At 46.9% G+C, this 24,590-nt stretch overlaps 1 protein-coding gene across 2 annotated transcripts; it reads left to right on the forward strand.

Moving 5' to 3' along the window:
• On the forward strand, positions 1–24,146 carry LOC114043049 (DNA ligase 3-like). 2 transcript variants are annotated; one of them, XM_027861905.1, is made up of 20 exons: positions 1–124; positions 5,137–5,693; positions 6,601–6,744; positions 10,500–10,697; positions 10,998–11,149; positions 11,325–11,491; positions 11,631–11,708; positions 11,961–12,129; positions 14,162–14,317; positions 15,409–15,540; positions 16,163–16,242; positions 17,590–17,677; positions 18,033–18,110; positions 18,508–18,631; positions 19,089–19,231; positions 19,744–19,818; positions 19,911–20,057; positions 21,088–21,295; positions 22,131–22,225; positions 23,306–24,146. In XM_027861905.1, exons 2-20 carry the CDS (start codon positions 5,141–5,143, stop codon positions 23,537–23,539), a joined length of 3,021 nt encoding a protein of 1,006 aa, XP_027717706.1. In that variant the 5' UTR covers positions 1–124; positions 5,137–5,140; the 3' UTR covers positions 23,540–24,146. The 2 variants fall into 2 exon arrangements, with proteins under 2 accessions (XP_027717706.1, XP_027717707.1); XM_027861906.1 differs by having other exon boundaries at positions 21,088–21,286.
• Positions 24,147–24,590: the final 444 nt, after the last annotated feature.

The raw sequence follows: 24,590 nt of genomic DNA on the forward strand, positions 1-24,590 counted from the left end.
CAAGGACCCGGATTTAAAGTGATCGTAGTCTTAACTCCCTCTGGCGCGAGGCCTGTCTGCCGGCTACGCTCAGGCTTGTCGTGAGCTAGGCCTGGTCGGGTCGGAGCCGGGACACAAATGAGAGGTAAGGGGGAGAAAAGGGAAAACCAGGTAGCTTATAGGAGGCCTCTCCCAGCGCGTGGCCCGCAGCGCGTGAGGAGGGGGTTCACGTGTTCGGGAGGCCTTCGTCCCCGGAGACCCCGACCTTCTGCTTCCGCGTTAAAAAAAAATGCCCTCCCCAGCTGGGCTCGCCCAGGGTCTTCCCTCTGACACCCCCACTGCATCCTGCCGGCCCCCCCCACACACACCTATCTACACGTGGCACCCCGCCCCTCTACCCGCAGGTAACCCCGCCTCTTACACTGGGTCGACCCCATCCCCCAGGTGCAATCGCGGTACCCCGCCCTCTACAGTTGACCCCCCTACTTAGTATCCCGCCGCCCCCTCCCCACCCCGCACCTACGTACACGTGGCACCCTCCTCCCCCCTCCCCCACACGCGGTGACCCCTATCCCACTATATCACACCCATATTTACCTCGTCTTAGCATCCCTGCTGAGTAGCTCCCTCCCCCCACCGCATCCCTTGTACACACATAGCATCCTCTGCCCCGCCATACACACACCCGTCACCCCATCATGCACATAGCATTGCCTCTCATCCATACACAGCGACCCCTCATACACATAGTATCCCACTCCTCCCCATATGCAGGGTTTGTCTGTCCCCCATTACAAGAAGGTCCCTCCCTGTGTCCCCCTCCTAAGTAGTCCTCGAACACCCCGCGCCCCCAGACGGACCCAACCCCCTTCCGGCAGAGACCCCTGGCCTTGGTCTTCTTTCCTTCAGCAGTTCTTTCTTTTCTCTGACACCTTTTGGCCCATTTGAAGCCGCTTTTTTGCGATAGCCTCGCCTTTCTGAACCCTCCTCAACCACCCCAAGATGGCACCGACCAGTGTCCACCGCCTGGGGTATCCTAGAAGGGCAAGGCTTTGTTATCCTCAAGTCGGCTTGGGCTCCTCAGCACCTTGTGTCCCCGCAGCAGAGTATTTCAGATGCTATTCTCTACTCTATCCATCTGTCCTCCCTTTTCAGCTCTTTCTTATCCTCGCCCCTCCAACCCCCCACAAAAACCAGCTGCCCCAATCTTTGCCCTCGAAGGCAAAAATAAGTTGCTGTTCTCTCTAGAAAGCATCAAAGGAAATCCTTTGAGTAAAAAAAGCCAAAAAGTTGCCCGACCAGCTGTGACAGCTGACTGAAGCTCTCTTAGACTTTGTAGACAGGTGACAGAGTTTAGGCTTCGGTGGTTTCATTTTAATCACCTTACAAAATGCTTAGCTGGGTGTGTACTGCTTACCAGACCCGAGGGCCAAGGAACCTCAGCCAGACCAGCCGCGAGTTTCCTGCAGCTTTTGTTTGGAATATCTGACAAGTATCTGAGAAATTATCCACCTGAGGAGGCTTTCTGTGTGTTTTAAAGCCCACAAAGCTGATGAATATGGGGGGAAGGGGGGCGGTAAAGGATCCTAGTCTTTGTCTATTCCATCTTTTAGATAGATGGAATAGACTTTTAGAAAGTCTGCCCTAGTTTATACTATAGTTCTTTCTCTGAAAGGTTGGTGTAAATTGAACAAAAATATCTTCCCATTGATTTGCTGTATGATTTCATAAAGATTTCTTCTGATTGATTTGCAGTTGGTAGTAGATTCTGACACTTTTGCTGTAAATTCTTCTGGTTTCCCTTTACTACCCAGTAGCAACAGCATTCTCATTTTACATTCAGGTAGTTGCTGAGCTTTAACCAAAGCTTTAAATGTACCAGGAAGACTGCAATTTAATTAAGTCAAACCTTTCTAAGTAATTGAGTGTTCTACTTAATAAAGTGTTGATATGTGTATCACAAATCACTAATTTTTCAAGGATTAGATGAAGCAGTAGTGGTGAAGGTCTAGACTAAAAGATCTGGAGACTTAGGTTCTAATTTCAGCTCTGCCACTCACCTTTGCACTTTTAGGCAAGTTATAACCTCTGGACCTCAGTTCCCTCCTCTGCAAAATTAGGGGGTGCTTGTATGGATGGGGAAGCTAGATGATTTTGAAGGGCCTTTCCAGCTCTAACATTCTTTGATTTTGTGAAATTGTTGTAACTTAACACCTAACTATAACTATATAATTAACAGTAATACTATATTGAATATTGGTATAATCTGTTTTTAAAAAGATAATTAAAGATCGTGCAGTGCCTAAGGGTCATCATTACTAACATGGGGTTATCACTATATGAGGTATTATTTGTGAGGTAAACTAGATTTGTAAACTAGATTTTTCTATGTTGGGTTTCTTTGAAAAGAGGATTGCCTGTATTAACAATCAAAAACATTAAAAACCTACTGTGCTAGCTGCTGGAGATACAAAGACAAAAGTGTCGAAGTCTCTGCCCTCAGAAATCTTACATTTTAGCTTAAGGAGTCTTTAAGTATATGTAGATAAAGTTAAGTAGATAAAAGGTTTTGGGTTGGAGGAGGTGATTGGGGACAGAGCTAGCAGCTGGGTGGAATCAGGAAATTCATTTAGGTAGAAGATGGCCCTTTAAATGAAACTGAAAGAGACTACAAGTTGTAAGAGATAAATAGGTAAGCATGCCAGGCTTGAAGAACAAGTCAGACCAACAAGTATTTATACCAGGACCTGGGCTAAGAGCTAGGGATACAAAGAAAGACAAATGCGCAGGAGCTCACTTAAGGAGCTCTCATTCTAATGGGGGGAGCCAGCTAGGAAACAACCCTCTACAAACAAGATGTATGCTAGGTAAATGGGAGATAATCTCAGAAGGAAGGTGTTAGCATTAAGGGGGACTGGAAAGGGCTTGTCCCATGACTTGGAGACAGGAAATGGAATGTGGTTTATGAGGACCAGTAAAAAGGCCAGCTTGTACCATGGAGTATATGGAGGGAGTGATGTTAAGGCTTGAAAAGGTAGGTTTGGGCCAGGATATGAAGGGCTTTAAATGCCAAAAAGGAGTTTGTATTTGCTCCTAGAGATACAGGAAACCTTTGGAGTTTGCAAAGGGAAGTGACATGGCTGGACCTGGACTTTAGGAAAATCATTGGCATTTGTGAGGAGTTGTGATGAATGATAAACCCCAGAGACAGAGGTTTTGGGAAATTCATAATCAATTTATTAATTAGGCTAGATGATACTACATTGATGGTTGGTAGTTTCTCGTGCTAACCAAAGCCTCCAATGGAGACACTGAATGCCTTAAATATTTTTTGAAAGGGATTGTCCCTGACAAGTGAAAATCCATCTTGAGGAAGTAGACTAGAAGTCTTCAGTTCTCCCTGCTGAGAACATAGAAGTCTAGACTGGGGAGTCCTCTTCCATCCAGACTACTCTTGATTTTTTCTTCAATGAGCGGGGCTACTCTAAACTCTGATCAAGGTGGTACAAGGATAGGGGCTCATTTCTTTGGGGCAAGAACTCACCCAGACTGGATTCTTTATACACTCTAAACAGAAATCAGGTCTCCTAATTGGGTGGGGTACCACCCAAGATTGAAGAGCATGTACCTTGAGGGCTAGGACAGTCTCATCAGTCAACTAGGTCCTTCAGAGATTGATTTTTTTTTAAATAGGGGCAAGGCCTTAAATGAAGAAATAAAAGGAGAAAATCCTGGCTCCTAACCTAATAATTGGTTGTTAATATAATAGCAAAATAATAATTTTTCTCAAATAGGCTATAGCAGGAGTTCAGTTAAGAGATGGTGAAAGATCTGAACTAGGATGGTGGCTTTTTTGGATGGAGAGATGATGGATGTAAGAAATGTGGTGGAGATAGAAATAGCAAGAATTGGCAAATATTTGGATATGTGGGGTAAGGGAGATCAGTTGAGGATGATACCAAAGTTTTGAAACCTGGGTGACTGGCAGAATAGTTTTTCCTTCAACAGAAATGGGAAAGTTTGGAAGAGGGGTGGGTTTTGGGTAAAAGATGAGTTCTAATTTGGAAATGTTAAGTTTGAAATGCCTACAGGACATCTAGTTCCAAATGTCCAGTTTTTTATGTGGGACTGTTTCTCAGGCGAGAGATTAGGGCTGGATCTCTATTGTTAGGGTCACCCACATACAGACATTAATTATATCCATGGGAGTTGATGAGGTCACTGAATATAGGGAGAAGAAAGGGAGGATGAAGACAGAGTTTTTCTATGTACTTCCATTAGAGGACTTTAATGTGGACAATGATCTAACGTGAGTCAGATCTGTAGGAGGAGAACCTCAAGGGAGCAGCATCACAGAATCCTGGAGAAGAAAAGACTGTCCAAGAGGAGAGGGTAGTCAGCAATACCAGAATTTGCAGAGAGTTCAGGATGAGGATTAAGAAAAGTCTGTCAGATTTGGCAATTAGGAATTCTTTGAGTGAACAGTTTCAGTTAAGTAATAAATAAAGGCCTGAAACCAGATTGCAAAAGGTTGAGAAGTAAGAGGAAAGGAAATGGAGACATTGATTGTAGACAGCTTTTTCTAGGACTTTGGCTGATAAAGGGAGGAGAGATGGAGGATAATAACTAGATTGAAGATTAGAGACTAGAGGGAATGATTGTGAGGGCAGTTATTAGACGGAAGGGGATGGGCTCCCACCTTGGTGATGCCACCTTCTTCTCAGAGACTATAGAGTAAAGAAGGAGATAATGAAAGATGAGGTCAAGGGATTATGAGATGTAGATACTGGGAGAAGAGAGCTCCTAGAGAATGGCTCCTGTTTCCTCAGTAAAGAATGAAGTTGAGATCCTGAGCAGCATGGGAGCTTAAGGAGAGAGTTTGGGAACAGTCACTGTGGGCAATGGGACAGAAAATCAGTTGGAGAGGAGTTGTCTTCCTGCAGCTGGGTTCAGTAGAGATTAGATAATATAAATTTGTAGTGGATCAAGTAAGCCGGATGACCTGACTCCCTCTAGCTCCATTTAGTACTGTTTGAGTAGGAGTGGATTACATTTGGAAATTGTTTGATTATTCAGCCTTGTTTCTACAACTCTGGACTGCTGCAAGTAAGGCGGTCAGGGTTCTCATCCCTCCCTTTATTTCTGCCTGTCATGCAGCTGTATGCCGTTGGCCTCAGCTATCCTCTTCCAGCAGACTTGCAGAGTTCTTGGCCGAAGAGAAGTACTACATTTGCTCCAAGAGCCATTACATTGGCAGTTAAGTAACCCGTTCTCCAGTGTGTCAGGAGCTGGACGTTTTCAGGGGTCCTGGCTCCCTGTGAAGAAGAGGCCTTGTCTCTGGTTCAAGGGGGGCATCCCAGGACCATGTACCGCCCGTTTTGCCTTCCTGCCAGTGTCACATGTGGGATTCTGCACTAGCGCTTCTGAGATGGCTGAACAGCGATTCTGTGTGGACTATGCCAAGCGCAGCACAGCTGGCTGCAAGAAATGCAAGGAGAAGATAGTGAAAGGTGTGTGCCGAATAGGCAAAGTGGTCCCCAACCCCTTCTCAGAATCTGGGGGTGACATGAAGGAATGGTACCATATCAAGTGCATGTTTGAGAAGCTGGAACGAGCCCGGGCGACCACCAAGAAGATTGAGGACCTGACAGATCTTGAGGGCTGGGAAGAGCTGCAGGACACAGAGAAGGATCAGATCAATGAGCACATTGCAGGTGAGGCACTGGGAAGTATCCATGGGCCCCCTGGCGGTACTGGGCAGGGGGATGAGGGCTTCATTTTCTTAAATGAAGACAGTTGCCGTCACTGGGGGAAGTGGCTGCTATAACAGCTTACAGTAGAATGGCCACCAAACCTGTCTGTGTGCCTTAGGAAGAAGCGGGTCTTCCAGGATAGGCGATACCCCTCCTCTTCCACATAAGGGCATCAGTCTTAGCCTTTCCTTGTGATCTAGTTTGATGTATTCAGCCACTGGGAATTCTCCATCTCTTTCTGCTATTTTAACTTACTGTTTATAGAGCGGCAGTAAAGCATAGTGGATAGTGGCCTCAGAGTCCTGGAGACCTGGGATAAGGTTGTGTCTCTAACCTGGACTCACTGTGTCGCTGGACAAATCACTTAACTTCTTAGTGCTTCAGGCAACTCTCAGCTTATAAAACGCCGTTGGAGTTGCTTATTAGCTTTGGAGGAGAGAATTACCTCACCCAAAGTTCACCCACTTCAGTGAATTCACTGCTCTGGGAGGGAAAAACTCTTACTATATGACCTTCAGGTTACAAGCCCTCTCTCTGCCATCAGTTTGCCCACTTATAAAATGGAGATGTTTTTCTGGGTCAGGGATTCCTAAGGAGCCACTCTTAATTTGCCTGCGATCTTAAAATCAGTGCTGGAGTGAGGAATGCTGGAGACCTACTTGTTGGTGGGAGAGCATCAGTACAGCTGCCCATTGAATTTCTGTCTCCCTTGGGAATTTCTCAAAGATGGAAGAAGCTGTGTGTGGTGCTGGCAGTTGGCTTGGAACTTGAATAAATAAAGTCTGACTGTCAACTTGACCTATTGATAATGACCCTCAGTGTATACTTTATCCCCTCTCCTAATGGCTTTCCTGTTTGTGCCTTGTAGCGCTCTCTTCAAAGGTGGCAAGCACACCAGCGAAGAAAGCCACAGTCCAGGCCAAGCTGACACCCACCGGCCAGGTGATTTCTCCACACAAAGGAGCCTCCTCAGTCTCTAACACCAATCCCCGGAAATTCTCCGGTTTCACAGGTAAAATAGTGGCCTTGGGGTTTCAGGCTGGGTAGTTTCTTCTTATTTCATGCTGTTATCTGGAGCTTGGGCTTTAGAAGACAGATGTGCTCAGTGCTCCATAGTGTAGCTTGGCCCCTCTCCAGCAGGGGTGGACTGCTGCTGATCTCCACGTTTGCAGACATCAGGAAGCTTTTGGTGCTTCAGCTGTGGCGTGGAATGAGGGCCTAGTGAGAATCTTTCTCTGTCAGTCCTTTTGCCTGTGAATTTGTAACTTGCTGAAAAGTTCAGACCTAAGCAAGTTGTTAAATTCCTTTACTATGGCTGGTATATAACTTTGAAATTATTTGTTGTACTGCAGTTTTGTTCTAATTAATGCATTACTAGAAATCATATTCCTCACCATTAGGACCTGGAGACACCTGAAAATTGACTGCACTACACTACCCTCTCTCTCTTCCTACTTCTACTATTTCTTGCCTAATGGCTTTTTGATTTTTGTTGTTTTTTAAATTACTTTCTCTTTATTATTTTTATTTATTTTTAACATTCATGTTTTAAAATTTTGAATTCCAAATTATCTTTCTCCCCTAAGCCCCCTCACTACCCATCAAGAAGGCAATCTGTTAACATATGTTATACTTGTGAAGTCATGCAAAACATATTAGTCATGTGGGGGGGGGAAGCAATAAAAATAAAGTAAGTGAAAAAAGTATGCTTCAATCTGCACTGAGAATTCATCAGTTCTTTCTCTGGAGGAGGATAGCATTTTTCATCAGGGGTCCATTGGAATTGTTGCCATTCATCATCTTCATTAGAGTAGTCAGGTCTTCCACAGTTTATCATCCTTATAATATTGCTGTTACCATGTACGGTGTTTTCCAAGTTTAGCTCACTTAACTTTGCATCAGTTCAAATAAGTCTTCCCAGGTTTTTCTGAAACCATTCCCCTCATCTTTTCTTTTCTTTTCTTTCTTTTTTTTTTCTTTTCGGTGAGGCAGTCAGGGTTAAGTGACTTGCCCGGGGTCACACATCTAGTAAGTGTCAAGTGTCTGGTCTGAGGCAGGATTTGAACTCAGGTCCTCCTGACTTCAGAGTTGATGTTCTATCCACTTCGCCACCTACCTGCTTTTCTTCATCATTTCTTATAGTACAATAATATTCCCTCACAGTCATGTCACAACTTATTCAGCTATTCCCCAATTAATGGGCACCCCTTCGATTTCCAGTTCTTTGCCACCACATAAAGAGCTGCTATAAATATTTTTCCACATATGGGTCCTTTTCCTTTTTCTTTGATCTTTTTGAGATTCAGACTTTAGTAGTGGTATTGCTGGGTCAGAGGGTATGCATAGTTTTATGGCTCTTTAGGCATAGTTCCCAATTATTTTCCAGACTGGTTGGACTAGTTCACAGCTCTACCAATAGTGCATTAGTGTCTCTTATTTTTCCACATCTCTTCCAGCATTTGTCATTTTCCTTTTCTGTCATTAGCCAGTCTGATAGGTATGAGGTGGTATCTCAGAGTTGTTTTAATTTCTATTTGTCTATTAGTGATTTAGAGCATTTTTATATGACTGTTGATAACTTTGCTTTCTTAAGCTGAAACTGCCTATTCGTATCCTCTGACCATTTATCAATTGGGGAATAGCTCTTATTTTTATAAATTTGGCTCAGTTCATTACATATATTTGAGAAATGAGGCCTTATCAGAGAAATCTGCTATAAATTTCCCCCCCAGTTTCCTGCTTTCCTTCTATTTTGGCCGCATTGATTTTGCTTGTGCAAAAATTTTCTCATTTCATGTAATTAAAATTATCCATTTTACTTTCCATGATCCTCTTTGTCTCTTTTTTGGTCATAAACTCTTCCCTTATCCATAGATCTGATAAGTGAATTTCTATGCTTCCCTAATATTACCCTTTATCTAAATAGGGCACCTATTTTTAACTTACCTTGGTATATGGTGTGAGATGTTGGTCTATGACTAGATTCTGCCAGACTGCTTTTCAATTTTCCCAGCAATTTTTATCTAATAGTGAATTCTTACTTCCGAAGCTGGGATCTGTGGGTTTATCAGATATTAGATTACTGTGGTCATTTACAGTAATATATTATGTACCTAATCTATCTCACTGATCAAGTACCAGATTGTTTTGGTAATTACCACTTTGTAATATAGTTGAAATCGGCTACTCCTAGGCCATCTGATGACTTTCTGTAAGAACCTGAATATTTAAGGAGGCAAAGTAGAGTTGAAGGATGGTTTTTATTTGTCAATAAGACAAAAAATTATAAATTTCTCTTCTGCTCTTTTCTTATCTACATTGTAAACAGCATATAATCAGAGAAGTTTGTGTTAAAGTATGTTACAGAGACTAGGGAAAGTCTATGTGGTATAGTGAAAAGAGTTCAAGATTAGAGTCAGAAGACCTAAATTCAAAGCCCAACTCTGCTCTTTACTCCCTGTGTGGCTTTATATAATCCATTAGGCCTCTCAGGGCCTCCTCACGGTCCACCTAGATGGTTTCTAGATTTAAATTCTGTGACCCTATTACTTCCTTACAAGGAGATCAGTAAAGTACAATTACAGCTTCAAGAGATAGCCTGTTTTAGACAAAAGCCAGCTTTGTAATGGTATTTTTAGCTGTGCTTCAGTGAAGGGTGGGCCATGATAGAATTTCAGAGGAGAGAAGGTGGTGCTGATGAAGACTAGAAATGCCAGAAAATAAGATAAACTTAGTGTTTATACTTAGGAGGTCCCATTTACCCTGAAACATAGCTGAGCATCTGAGCATTGGCCTTAAAGTTTGTTTCTCAGATTACCCTGTTCCCTTGAGGGATGCTCTTTAGAACAGTTGCCTTTGGATTGCAGATAAGGATGGATTAAGAATTTGTGAAAAATTAGACAAGAGGACAGCTTGCATCAGTAGCAGATTTGCTAATGACGTTGCTACCCGCACAGAAGATTAAATTTGCTTTGCAAATGGAAGTGAGAAGGGAAAAAGGAAAACACTTAATAATTTGGTTTGGAAATTCTTAAAGGATCTGGCAGAAAATCCTGTTTATTGACCATCCTTTATCCATTATGAAAGTATAGTAAGTTGGGGAGGGATCTTTTCACCTAGCACAGTGTCTCATCTTTTCAGTCCTAGTGTTCTCTTCACTTTTAACCTAATCCCTCTCCTCCCATTTCCATTCAGCTATTAAGTCTTTAAGTATTCAAAGCTCCCTGTAGTCTGAAGCCGCCCTACCTCTCCAGTGTGCATAGGAATAGGAACCTTGCCACTTATCGCCCCCTCCCCAATCTTTCCACCTACCCTTGCTTTACTGACATCACCTTGATCTAGAATGCTGTTTCTTCTACCTTCTCTCCTTTGCCCATTCCTCCGTTCTCTTCTGCTTATTGAAATCTTACTTTTTAAAGACCCCTCCAGTGCTACCTCCTGCATTCTAATCTCTCCCCCAGCCAGGAATAATATATCCCTACCTTAGGTCTCTCATGACACTTTTTTTTTAAACCTTTTTTAATGCCCTCAGGTCTAATTTTGTAATTTGAGCTGTCTATGTTTTATATCCCCTAGTAGGTGATAAGCCTCTTGAGGGAAGGGATGATATCATATTTAATTTTTTACATCTCTCAGTGCCTAGCATGTAGAAGGGATTTCACAAATATTTCAATTCTTGAATGTGCCTGGGCGCTGTAGGTCAGTCTTAGAGAGGGGGAGGCAGTAATCTTTTCTTCTTGCTTCCTTTTCTTGACATTTGCCCAACAGCTAAGCCAAGCACCTCTGAGGAGCCCCTCTCAAAACTCACAGCCAAACCCACCCTGTCAGCTGAGAGGTGTGACCCAAAGCATAAGGACTGCTTGCTTCGGGAGTTTCGGAAGCTGTGTGCTATGGTGGCCGACAAGCCCAGCTACAATGTGAAGACCCAGATCATCCATGACTTCCTGCAGAAAGGATCAGGCGGCGGTATGAGACCTGACCCACTTTAGCCCAGCTACTTTGCCTTCTGTCTGAAGAGTTCACCGGTCATCTCCCTTCTGTCCTTGCAAGCTGGAGAATCCTCTCCCATTGTGGTGGTGACTGAAGAAACCCAAAGGGATTGCCATGTGACTTGCTCAGAATCCCAAAGCATGTGACACCCACTCTGTCTTAGAATCTGCCATCTTCCTAGATCTGTGCCTTAACCCTTGAGGTCTCCCGTTTTTCTTTTTCTTTTTTGAAGTAAGTTCCATTTCTCATGAGGAATTCCTTTTTTCCTATCTCCAGATGGTTTCCATGGTGATGTGTACCTGACAGTGAAGCTACTCCTGCCAGGTGTCATTAAAAGTGTTTACAACCTGAATGACAAACAGATTGTGAAGCTTTTCAGTCGGATTTTTAAGTGCAGTCAGGACGACATGATCCGGGACTTGGAGCAGGTCAGTATGCAGGGAGAGGGACAGACAGACAGTTATGTACGTTAACTTGGGGGCGGGGTGACTTGTCCCGGAGAGGCCTTTTACTTGGAGAATTTGGGGTGATGGCTGCAGATTTCTGCCATTTCTTGGCCTCGTCAGTGAACTGTGTTGGTGGCATTTTGGTTTCTGGAGACAGGGAGACGTGTCAGAGACAGTGCGTGTGTTCTTCGAGCAGAGCCGATCCTTCCCCCCGGCAGCCAAGAGCCTCCTCACTATACAAGAAGTAGATGAGTTCCTTCTTCAGTTGTCCAAACTCACAAAAGAGGACGAGCAGCAAAATGTGCTACAGAGCATTGCCTCCAGGTGAGGAACCAGCCCAGTGTGGTGGCCTGCCAGCCGGGGAGGGACCAAGACTGAGAGCTGATGTCACAAGGGAATTCACCCTTTTAAAACTTGGCACTACAGAGAGGGAGAAATAAGTTTTCCTCCTTCTTTCCCTCAGGTGTACTGCCAACGACCTGAAGTGTATCATCAGACTCATCAAACATGACCTCAAGATGAATTCGGGTGCCAAGCACGTGTAAGTATCAGGTTCTCTACCTGGTGGGCGCCATGAAGGCAGCAGCATGGAGTGAGCTTGGGCCGCCATGCCCTGCCCTTGGACAAGTCACATTTACCCAGGGCCACCTCCTCTGAGCGTTGTGGTGTGAACTCTGTTACCAGAGGGAGTGATCCACAGTTGCTTGAGATGTGGTGGTGTTACTCCAGGATGCCAGCTCTCATTCCTGGAAGTAACTGCTTTGGGGATCTTTGTCTCCCCTTCTTTGGGCAGGTTAGATGCCCTGGACCCTAATGCCTATGAAGCTTTCAAGGCCTCAAGGAACCTCCAGGATGTGGTAGAGCGTGTCCTAGCGAACCAGCAAGAGTCCAAGAAGGCACCGGGCATGAAGCGGGCACTCAGCGTCCAGGCAGCTCTCATGACCCCTGTGCAGCCCATGCTGGTGAGGAAAGCTCTCTTCCCTTGGCACTTCTGGTCTCTCTCCTGCCCAGACCCTGCCGCTTCCCCCTTGTTTTGTCTCCAAGACACTTAGAGCAGTTTAAAGGTCCATGACCTTACATCCATGGAGACTAAAAGAGACAGTGAGAGGGGGACAAGAGTGACTTTCCCATTTGACAGTTGAGGGAGACCAAAAAGGTGACTGAGCCTTGGAGATGGGACCAGGAGACTTGGATGTTAGTCATTGCCCTGCACTGATTATATGTGTGATCAGGGACAAATCCTTGCTCTCTCTTAGGCTTCCTGTTCCTCCTCTGTGAAATGAGGGCTTGGACTGAATATTTGGGGAGGTCTCTTCCAAGCCTGGTTCTCTGGGATGCTCTCAAGCACCCATCCAGGAGCCCAGGTCAAAGTAGGGATGGACCAAGGGGCCCTGGAGGTTCATTTGTAGCCCCAGGGTTCCTGCTTTGCCTGGGGTTCTCACAGATCAGAGACAGATCTGTGCCCCCAACACCACGATATCTAAGGTTCCCTTTTCTTTCAGGAAGTTTGACACGAGGGTCTTGCTTCCACAGAGGTTATTTGCAGCATCTGCTCATTTCATGGGAAATGAGATTTATCTTTCTAGTCTCGTGCCTTTCCCATTGCATTAATTCACTACCAGGAAGTCTTACAGACTTAGCAGAACCCCAAGCACATGCCATAAAAGGCTCTTGAGCACTGTCTGATTTTCCTGAATCACTGAAGAGGTTTCTCTGGCCTTGTTAGACATTTAGGGTTATTTTGTTTTTCCTTTTTCTGCATTGGACTTCTCCATGGCCCGGGTCTTTCTGCTTGGGGTAGGGAATATGTGCTTAAGTAAGATGGAGAGAGAAAGGGATGCTGGACCTGGAAGGCCAGGAGGCTTTTTCTGTGATGGTCTTATTAGCCAGGTCTTATCCCCCAGCCTGCTGTCCCCAGCTTTAACATGGAAACAGTGCTCCCTACCTCCCAGAAGTGTGGGAGGCAGAGTTGGCAGGTGGCATGTAGAATCTGAATCATGGGGCTAGCATCTGAGATGTTCCCAGTTGTGATGTAGGGCCATCCGTGCTTTCCCTTCAGGAATTTCAGGCAGTCTAGGGGCTTTGCAATTTCAAAGACCTATGCAGCTTTCTGCCAGTTGAGTAACCACATGGTGGGTCAGTTAGACACGAGTGTTACCACAGATGCGTTCATGTAACTAGAAGCCTGTTTTGGGAGAAAGGAGAAAGTCACCTCATCTCGGCCGATCTGACCCCCTTGTTTTAGAAGTGAGAACAGCCCAAGGTCACCCAGAAGACCCAGCTTGTTGGAACCCCAATCCATTGACTTTCCACTACACTGTCAGCTTACAAAGAGGGGGACTGTTGTTATCCCGGAGGCAGAGCCATTCACCAGGGTGCACAGGTCACACGGCAAGCTGATGTTCATAACAGCGACCTTGGAGCCTGCAAGATTTTTAAAGTACTTTTTGAGTACATTCTGGTATATTAAAAATGATTAAATGGCATTCCCTGTGACTGTAAGTATACCTTGTGTTGTAGTTCCTTGAAAACTGGTCATTTATGTAAAAAATAGACAGTGACTCTGCTGGAGTAAATAAAGTCAAGCCCCAGTGCCTCTTTGTGGCATCAAGGTGACCCTAAGTTCATGGAGGTCCTGCCAAGCCGGAGGGATGGTCTCTGTCATCTGAAGCACTAGTCGCACTCCATGCAGTGGCGCTTACCACGCTTGGTGGGTTAGCCACTTGGGGGTGACTTTTTTTTTGTCACAGCAAATATACTGAGATATAGAGGGGCTTGTAGTCTCTATTGGTGACTGAAAGTAGCCACACAGAAATATTAATCAAGATAGCTCTTTCCCTGACCGTACTGGTACTATCCCACCCTCAGCCCTCCGGGCTGTCCTTACCCCATATTCGGGAATCCACAAGCTGAGATAGCGTGGAGACCTGTGTGGAAGCCCCTGGGTCCTTTGATCCTGTCTCCTTCTGACTGTCTGCTTCTTCCTCCCCCCAGGCCGAGGCCTGCAAGTCCATTGAGTATGCGATGAAGAAGTGTCCCAACGGGATGTTCTCCGAGATCAAGTATGATGGGGAGCGGGTGCAGGTGCACAAGGCGGGCAGTCAGTTCAGCTACTTCAGCCGAAGCCTCAAGCCTGTCCTGCCTCACAAAGTAAGCAGCCCTTCGATTCCTCGGAAGCCACTTCACTTGGCCCAGTCAGGACAGCACTGTCAGAACTGAGGGCTGCGGCTTTGCGCGGCCTCGTCGCTAGCTGTCCCGAGCATAGTGGAATCGAAGCTCCAGAGGGGGCCGAGGGCTCTTCTGGCAGGTGTTGTTAGTTTAGATAAGATTGTTTGATGTGACCCAATGACACAAACGGAGAACTTTCCACAGGGAGCCTGGTGTGAAATGGGGACCTCACATGACCCAGAATGGAGAAGGGCGAACCCAGCATCTCCAGATGAAAGCACTCTTCTCTTATCTTCTCCCTCAGAGTGTGTATTCATTTCTCAGCTATCTGATGCCATCATTTTTTCATGTAATGAGGAGGGTGTTCACATGCTTGCTGCCTGTTTCATAGTGTCAGCCCAGGATTCCTAGAGGGCCTGGAGCACACAGGTTCTTTCTGGATATAGTCCTTGGGACTGATTACAAGGACCTTGGCCAGAGTAGGCCAGCACGGCTGAGCACTTCCATCTTGATATCCATGCGTAGCTTCAGCAGGGAGGTAGAAGCCCAGGTTTAGGGCCCATCCGTCATGGGTATAGCTCTGCTTGTGCAGAGGCTACCTTCTGTCTTCTTTCTTATCCCATCTGGCCATACTCGGCCTCATCCTTGAATTAGACACCCCCTTTCTTATTTCACACTTACATAATCTGTTTTTCTTCCCTGCTCACACGCACGATTATACATGTACACAAGCCCAAAGCCTTTGGAATGTCTTCTCTCTCTCTCTTTGGCTTTCCCTTCCCCTGGGTGCTCAATGATGCTTATTATGTCTTTCATCTGGAGACTAAACATAGACACCCGCTCGAGAATTGGACAGAATACTGACTGCACATAAATGACTAAAATCAGACATTTTAAAATGTCTGATTCAGGTAAAGTATAAACAAACATTGGCTTCCATTTATTAATTGTTTTCTTCTCTCTTCATGAAAATTTCTCCTTCCCATAAACCCTCCATTCCTGAGGGAGCCTGCCTATGACTGGCTCATGTTTTCCCTACAACCCCCTGAGCTAAGCTCCCTTTCCGCCTCCAGGTGGCCCATTTTAAGGACTACATCCCCCAGGCATTCCCAGGGGGCCAGAGCATGATCCTAGATGCTGAGGTCCTTCTGATCGACACCAAAACAAGCAGACCTTTGCCTTTTGGGACTCTGGGTGTGCATAAGGTACAGTGTGGGAGATTTTGTGTGTGTGTGTGTGTGTGCGCGCGCGCGTGTGCGTGCATATGCGTATGTGTGCACTTGCACAAGTGTATTCTACTGGCTTGAATTTGGGGGTGAAGTATTTTTGTTTTGAGTGGGGTTTCATTTTTGCTGATAAAATGGTTCCAAAGTCATCCCTCAGTTCATAAATAATGATCTCTTAGCTTTTCTCTGAAAAAAGGAAGCAAATGTTGGCAGTAGAGAATTTTTTCAACATCAGCTCAGTGGGACATGTGTGGCTGGGATTAGTTGATAACCTTTGGCAGTGGTTTTCCAAAGCATAAACTGGCCTTTCAGGGGCAGCTAGGTGGCACAGTGGATAGAGTACCGGCCCTGGATTCAGGAGGACCTGAGTTCAAACCCGGCCTCAGACACATAACACTTACCAGCTGTGTGACCCTGGGCAAGTCACTTAATCCCATTGCCTAACCAAAAAAAAAAAAAAAACAACTGGCCTTTCCAGGGGCTTCCCTGTGGACACCTAGTAATACCTCCTGGCTCCCAGATGTTGGTCACCCATGTTCTATAATGGGTTGGCTGGCTAGAGAGCCTGTCAGCCTCATGTCATGTTGAATTCCCTTTTCAGAAAGCTGCTTTCCAGGATGCCAACGTGTGCTTATTTGTATTTGACTGCATCTACTTCAATGACGTCAGCCTGATGGACAGGTGGGCATGATGACAGGAATTCTGAAACTCGGGTCCAGCTTTAGTTCTGAAGCCACTAGAGAGGGATTGGACTTTTAGAACCAAGGGCCGATGGGGGGAACCTGGAGCCCAGAGAGAGGCATGCATAACCACACTCACTGAGCTTGATGGAGAGAGCCAGATTTCCCCTCCTGGGGGTTTGGTGAAACTTGTCTATCAAAAGCCAAACCCAACTCAGAGAGTTGTCAGATTGATTTCTCTGCCTCAAAGAAGTGAGCACAGAGTAATGGAGGTGTTTTGGTAATCACATCGAGGGCTTGAGGTGGGCAGTTCATCAGAGTAAGGATTCACAGGAATCACAGACATAATGCTCTTGATTTAGGAGTTCATAGGACACGTCACATGCATGTAAAGTAACCTCAGGAGAGGCAACAAGATATAGTAGAAAAAGCATTGGCTTTGAAACACTGGGTTCAAGTCCTGGTTCTCAAAACCCTTTGTGGCCTTGGGTAGTCACTTGGTTAAGTTTCAGTTTTCTTTATCTATAAAATGAGATTGTGATAACACTTAACACTGCCTAAATTGTGGTTAGGAGAAATAGGGTTTGTAACCTTTAAGTGGTATCTAAATATAGCCTGCTGTGATTGTTGGCAGGAGAAGATGCTTAGGATGCAGAGACCAGACTGGGCCCTCTCCATATCCTTGGACCAAGGACTTTAGGCTTACCAAATGAGTCTTTCAGTTCATAGGCATTTAGGTATAATGCCTTTTGCCTGATTCAGTCCCCTGGCCTGCTATGGAGCCGTTTGATCTCTGTCCTGGGGTGAGAAGTAAACTTCAGGATCATTTTCAAGTTTATGCCAGAATTTTGTATGTACGTGTGTGTTTTTTTCCTCTCTCTCTTTTTTTTTTGGTGAGGCAATCGGGGTTAAGTGACTTGCCCAAGGTCACACAGCTAGTTAAGTGTCAAGTGTTTGGTCTGAGGCCGGATTTGAACTCAGGTCCTCCTGACTTCAGGGCCGGTGCTCTATCCACTGCGCCACCTGTGTTTGTGTTTTTAAAGCCTGTTTGGGAAAGAGGCCAGATCTTTAACTTTTAGAGACAAATATGACATATGATCTCATTCTTTCCATCTCTGGGAAGTTTGGAGCTCTGCTGCCATGAGCATCATTGGCTAGATTTAACCTTTGCAGTATATGATCAATCCATCTACAGAATGGGGCCTGCCTTTTTAATAAGCAGCTATGCTAACGTGCCATCTTGATTTGGCTATTCCCTTTCTTTCATTGGGTCCTATCCAGAGCAGTCTGCAGGTTAACGACTGTATTCTGAAGGCTGGCCTGACCCCCTCTCTTCTGCCTCCTACAGACCATTGTGTGAACGGAGGAAGTTTCTCCACGACAACATGGTTGAAATCCCCAATCGGATCCTCTTCTCTGAAATGAAGCACGTCACAGTTGAGTACAGCCTTGCACAGGACGCAGTTGGCCCTTAAATATATTTGACTTGATAGACAGTGTGGTAGCTCCTTCTAAATGACCTGTGAGGTTATTATTGTTTTATCCTATTCTGTTTTGGTTCCTGAACCGTTGGTTTATATTTTCTCGTTTAAGAAGGAAGGTGGCTCAAAGGTATGAACTGTGACTTCCAAACTCCCTATAGGCATCTGGTTAGTTTGGATGCCAGAAAAATAGGAGAGCTGGGGGACAAGGCAGGGGACTTTTTAATTCAGTGTTCTCAAATTAGAGAGGAAGCGACCATTCTCTGCCCACAAACTGATGCAGCATGAATATTCCTGTTCTGTCCCCCAGAAAGCATCAGACTTGGCGGATATGATCAACCGTGTCATCCGGGAAGGGCTGGAAGGCTTGGTGCTAAAAGATGTGAAGGTGAGGTGCTGCTTTCTGCTAGACATTCCTGGTTCCTTCAGGTGCCTGTGAGCCCTGCCCCCATCTCTCCTGCCTGGGAGTGGCATGTGGGAGCAAGCTCCTAGGGACTATACATCTCTTACGCTTTCTGAGTCTCAGTCTGCTGTCTGTAAAATGGAGGTAATACCTCATAGGGTTGTTAAGCCTCAGGTAGGAATGTATGTCAGCACATTGTGCTGACTGTAAAGCACTATAGAAAGGTGCTGGAATCGTAGGTAACAGAGCCTCTAGGGAAGCTTTTATGTATGTGGTACGGGCCCATCATGGAGCCCAGTAGATCTTCATCAGGCATCTCTGGAGACTCTCCTTTGCCTGGTATATGGACCACAGCATTCTGAATTGCCCTGTTCTTTCTCAGGGCACCTATGAGCCAGGGAAGCGGCACTGGCTGAAAGTGAAGAAGGACTACCTGAATGAGGGGGCCATGGCAGACACAGCAGACCTGGTGGTCCTTGGGGCTTTCTACGGGCAAGGGAACAAAGGTTAGTGCATACCACGCCGGAGGCCCTGTGGCGAGGGGGCTTGACTGGAATGAGGGCTGTTTCCTGGCCCACCAGAGTCACTAGTTGCAACGTGCTGAACCCTGATGTTTGATGCTTCTGCCGGGGCCACGTTCCCCTTGCATGGGTAGCTCTGAGAGCTGCAGCCTCATCAGAATGGAGGAATAGTTAGGAGAGTTCCTTGTGTCTAGGTAATCCTTCCCTTAGAGACTAAGTACCCCCTGTACTTTTCAAAGTCAGCACCCTGTCCTACTGGAAGAGAAGCTCATTTCTTCACTCAGAAGGGAAATCTAGGCCTTGGGAAGAGATGGGGAGTTGCTTCTAAGGACTCACAGAGTAAACTGATCTGCCTGATTGGATGTGCTTGGTTAAAACACTTTCTGGCAATCTCTCAAGGCTATCCCCCCCGTGCTCCCATCCTTCTTCTCTTTCCACACAGGTGGCATGATGTCCATCTTCCTGATGGGCTGCTATGACCCCAGCAGCCAGAAGTGGTGCACAGTCACCAAGTGTGCCGGAGGCCACGATGATGCCACCCTTGCTCGCCTGCAGAATGAGCTAGACATGGTGAAGATCAGCAAGGTAGGGAGGGGAACATGGTCTCAAGCAGCATTAGACCAGGTCACTGACTGGCCTTCTAGGAAGGAATGACTAAAAGAACCGTAAGGGCCAGAGATGTTACTGATTAGTCCCACTGTCATGGGAAACTATTGTTTGACTAAGAGGAGAGGTTCCGTCTGCCCCAGGACAGTTCAGATGTTAGCTTCTGTTTCCTAGCAGTACTCTGTAAGAGGGTGCCGTACCAGATTGGGAGAGGTCAAAGAAGGCTGGAGGAGGTGTGAATCTCTCCCTGTGAGTTACATACCTTTGCGCCTCCTGCCTTGACCCTGGCTCATACAATCCTACCTGAGGCTTAACAACCCTATGAGGTATTACCTCCATTTTACAGACAGCAGGCTGAGACTCAGAAAGCGTAAGATGTAAGGCTCCCCTTACTCCACTACCTCCTCACTTGAATTTATTCCCAAATCAAATGGTAAATCACAGAGAGGATGAACTCCTGGTAATCGGCATCTTTCATCTTGACCCCCAAGGATCCCAGTAAGATTCCCAGCTGGCTGAAGATCAACAAGAACTACTACCCCGATTTCATTGTCCCAGATCCAAAGGTACAGCTCTCCTCTTCCCAACCCCTCCCTGGCTCCTCCCCCTTCGGCCTGAAGATGACTTCTTCCCCCGCTAATTCCCTCCCCCTCTGCAGAAAGCTCCTGTTTGGGAGATCACAGGGGCAGAATTCTCCAAGGCTGAGGCCCATACAGCCGATGGCATCTCTATCCGTTTCCCCCGCTGTACCAGAATTCGTGATGATAAAGATTGGAAGTCTGCTACCACCCTCCCACAGCTTAAGGTACTTGGGCTACCTGGTGCCCCTGTTCCATCTGGTGAGCTTATAATTGGAACGGACAGGGCCCAATTCCAGCCTTGTCCCGTAAAACGCAGCCTCGGCTGCTTTCCTTAGTCCCTTTACATATGAGGGCATTAGCATGGGAGCCTGCCCTTTGTTTCTTGAGTCTCCAGAGATTCTTTTTGTGCCTCTCTAGGATGACCCTCCTTTTGTTTGAGGTATATGAAGTTTAAGAGAATCCCAGTAGGGAAAGCAGAGAAAGCAGAAAGATGGTGGCTCCCTCACCTTGCTCCTCCCTTCCTAGAGGGCTGTAAGGGACTGGGGGGGGGGGGGGGGCAGAGAACACTGGCCTACGAAGAAAAGCAGCTGTAGGAGGCCTTAAAAATAGGCCTGGGGCAGAGGGGGCTGAAGCAGGGCAGCTGTGCCCAGATATTGGAAGGGAACTGGTGCCCAGAACCACGCCAGGAGCAGTGGCCCAAGGGAACACAAGCAGATTCTGCCTGGCGGCAAACACTGTCTAACCATCTGAGCTTTCCCAACACGGATCGGGCCACTGCTGAACACGCTGTGGTACTGGGAGGAGGTTCTTGTTCGTGAATAGGTTGGGTTAGATTGGTTGTGAGCTCCTCTGATCCCGAGATAACCTAGTACAACCACTGCACTTTGTAGATGAGGCAACTGAGGCATGGACTGGAGAAGTAGCAGAAAGGCAGAGGAGGGAGGGAAGCCCTGCTCTTCTGGCTGCCAGTTCAGTGCTCTTCTCCACCACCACCCCAATGCTATTTCCTCTCTCCTGGGTACCTGAATATCTGCCTTGCACCCCCATGGACAGGGCATCGTTGCTTGGAGTGATGTAGGCTCTTTCTGAGTTGGGAGGAAAGCTGGGGTCCTCTCCATTTAGAGAGGCGCTCCCTAACAGACAGGTACCAAGAAGGCTGGCTCCCACACTGTTTTCCTGGCCCTGATGGCAGGTGGTGACATAGAGGGTGTTACACTTTGCTCAGTAGCCTTGGGGGGTGTCCTCTCTCCTCAGGAGCTGTACCAGCTTTCCAAGGAAAAAGCTGACTTCACTGTGGTGCCTGCAGATGAGGGGAGTTCTGTGACTAGTGGCAGCAGTGGAGAAAATGAGGGCAGCTCAGGCCCTTCCACCCCTCGAAGAGCCTCGCAAGCATCCCCCAGCAAGCCCGCTGCCCAGGCCAAAAAGGCAGAAAGAAAGACGAACGGCCCCCCTGGTAAAGTGGGTAAGATGGCTGCCGAGGGAAGGGGAGATGATGCTGAAGCCTCGCCTGAAGGCTAAGCACTAATTGTAGGAACAATACCTAGCATTTATATAGCAAAACACTTCATGAATATCTCATTGCTCCTCTGTAAAATGGGAATAGTAACATCACCTACCTCCCAGGCTTGTTGTGAGGATAAAAATGGGCTGACTGAGGTTAAGTGACTTGCCGAGAGCGGCACAGCTAATAATGACGCTGGATTTGACTTTGGTCTTCCTGACTCCGGGCCCTGTGCTGTCCCCTGGGTTGAGGATCTGCCAAGAGAAGGCCCAGGCCTTTACCCTGGGGAGCTCAGAGGTCAGCATAGGTATTAGATAACAGTAGGACAGCATCTTTCGGCATCCTTATTTATGTTCCTAGCAGTATAGGATGAATGCCTGATCCTGGGGGAGGCTGAGCCACACTCCTTGTCCCTTCCTTAGCGCACATTTGCATGAAAGATTCTGTTACCCGACAGCTGAGAGCCAGATTGTGTGTGCCCATGAAGAGGACAGTGTCAGGCTCTCGACCTTCTGATTGAGTGGAGGGGGCTTTTCCATCCTGTTAGAGCCCAGGTTCTTAACCTTAAGCTAGGCTCTGGAAATTTTTTTTTTAAATACTTTTGGTATGCTTGTAATCTGCTCTATTTTATTTTATGCATTGTTTTTCCATGATTCCGAGACAGTCTGTAGGCTTCACTGGCCTGCCCAAGGGGTCCAATGGGCAAAAAAGGGGAAGAACCCCTACATGAGAACTCTGGGACTCCTTCCGGCCTCACCCAGCCTGTCTGTGACCCTCCCCACTCTCTCTCTTACAGGTAACAAACCAACCATGAGACCGTCCCCTGGGAAAGTGGAGGAGAGGAAAGGGGAAAAAAGGAAGGCACCTGAGGAAGACACAAGTCAAAAGAAGGTGATGACCAGGGTCAGGGGTGAAGGGGGGTGGGGCCCTCTAGGAAGGGAGGAGCAAGGTGAGGGAGCCACCATCTTTCTGCTTTCTCTGCTTTCCCTACTTGGGGCAATCACACGCCCCCTACTCATTCCCTCCATACACATGCATAATTGGAAGGAAGAATAGGAAAAAACTTGTAGGTTCCCAAAGGCCAGGACTCTTGCCCTGGTCACGGGTGTGTGCAGTGGGACAGAACCATCCCAGAACTCAGGATGCACTCATTGCCTTGCAGAAGAGACTGGTTGGAGAGCAGAAAGGAAGGAGAGATGTGCACGCACGCAGGCAGGCAGGCACGTAGTCAAGAGGCTCAGCAGCCATTTAACCAGCTGTGATTGACATTAAAGGGCTAAAGTGCAACTAGGTAGAGGCCTGTGACTCTGTATGTGTAGGTGTGTGTGACGTTGGAGGCAGTGTTCCGAGTGGGGAACCCCCCCCAAGCCCTGACTCTGGCACTCCATCCTCCCCCTCCCCAGCCCAGAAGCCCGGCTCTCTGGGGAACCATTCTCCTTGCCCCATCCTCAGGAGCCTCTTGTGTCCCCTTTGGGCACTCCAAGGCCTAGGTAAGGCTGACAGAGATGTCTGAGGCTGCCTGACAAATGCAGTGAGGCAGGGGGCTTAGCCGAGGGGAGAGTAAGGGGAGTCTGGGCAAAGCTGCATCCTTCTCACTGCCCTGTGTCTCTGAACTTTCTGGGGCAGCCAGGTGTCACCCTTCTCTCCCCTTCCAGGATTATTGCATATTGATCTCTTGGGGCCACTGTTGTTTCTTTCTCCTCTGCAATTTGTAGTGTTCCTTAAGGCATGAGAATATTTCCAGGGAAGACTTAAGGCTACTTCCCTTAACAGCTGAGGAGCCTGGCCACAGACATCCTCCTCTCCTTCCACTCCCTGACGGTACAGGAGAGTAGCTGTTCTCTGAGACTGTTAGTGTTGATGGAGGGCTGCGTACCAGCCTCCTGCTGCCCCTGCTTCAGGCCCATCTCCCGGGGGACATCCTCAATAATGCCTTTTCTTTTACCGCCTTGGACTGTGTTGTACTTGCAGATGCTGCTGGACATTTTCACGGGTGTGCGGCTTTATCTGCCGCCCTCCACACAGGATTTCAGCCAGCTCCGCCGCTACTTCGTGGCATTTAATGGAGATCTGGTCCAGGAGTTTGACACAGTCTCAGCTACACATGTGGTGGGCAGTGGGGACAAGAACCCTGAGGCACAGCAGGTTTCCCCTGAATGGATCTGGGCATGTATCCGAAAAAGGAGATTGGTGGCGCCATGCTAGGGCCTGTGTCCAACTATTCCCCAACCATGTCCACCCCTGTGGGGCAGACATTACAAGGCCCTGGGGATGGGACGGCTGCACTGGTCATTCATATGCTGCTCAAGCCTGTCTTCCAAAGCCCATTGTGGACCCCTGTCCCACCTGCTCTAGAGCTGCAGGAAATGGATTGGCAGACACTGAATGAGAGAGAGGAAAGAGTGAAATCCACTTCTCTTGTTTTTCTACAGAGACCTTTCAGATCTGGGTGCTGGTTTTGTCTTTTCTTTTTCTTCTTGTTTTTGTCTGAAAAGCCTGGGTATTTTTATAAATACAATCTTGACGATGGCTTCACCCTTCTGCCCATTTCCTGTCCTGGTGCTCTTGGACAGGCAGAAGAGGAGAGAAAGTGGAGGAGGGGCCAAGGTAGAACTCTGTACTCAAAGGGGGAGGGATGGCTTCTGCCCTTTTTCATCATTCCCCACTGAATATTTTTAAAAGGCATTTAAAAAAGACTGTCCTGCAAAGTACTTTTTAAAAAAGGGAAAATGCAAGTGTGTGTAGCCTGGCCCATTCTTTGTCAGGTGGCGTCAGTTTTTAAAGATTAGCAAAATAAACTCTTTACGAAAGATGTTTTGTTATGTTCTTTAACACATCTCTACTGGGGAGGGCCCGTGGCCCAATTTATCTTTCTGGCACTCTGTCCTCTCTTATGGTAGAACTACCCCCCATGAGCCTCTACCAATCCATTCCCCACAGTGTCTCAGATGCTGACTAGCAGTGTGACCCTGGACAAGTCACTTAACCCGTCTGCTTCACTTTCCTTAACTGTAAAAATGGGGATAACAGCATGAACCTCCCAGATAAGTTGATAAACTACAGAACAGCTGCTTATCCCAAGGAATTTCTTCACCTGTTGGAGTTTTTTTATACCAGGGAATTCATAACACTAGAAGATGCAGGATTCTTGAGAGACTAAAATACAAACACTAAACAGAAGCCAAATAGGTGCAGCCCCTCCATTTTTCCGCTTTTGAGGGGCTTTTTGTTGCCTCCACTTCTTTTTAAAGGTACT

The sequence above is a fragment of the Vombatus ursinus genome, unplaced genomic scaffold (genome assembly GCF_900497805.2).
Source record: "Vombatus ursinus unplaced genomic scaffold, bare-nosed wombat genome assembly UNPS02014768.1, whole genome shotgun sequence".
Taxonomy (NCBI): domain Eukaryota; kingdom Metazoa; phylum Chordata; class Mammalia; order Diprotodontia; family Vombatidae; genus Vombatus; species Vombatus ursinus.

Excerpts from the sequence above, each read along its gene's own strand:
- LOC114043049 (XM_027861905.1), top strand. The coding sequence starts at position 5,141 with ATGCCGTTGGCCTCAGCTATCCTCTTCCAGCAGACTTGCAGAGTTCTT. Across the intron at positions 11,492-11,630 it reads CTACAGAGCATTGCCTCCAG|GTGTACTGCCAACGACCTGA; the intron begins GTGAGGAACCAG and ends TCTTTCCCTCAG. Across the intron at positions 17,678-18,032 it reads CTGAAATGAAGCACGTCACA|AAAGCATCAGACTTGGCGGA; the intron begins GTTGAGTACAGC and ends TCTGTCCCCCAG.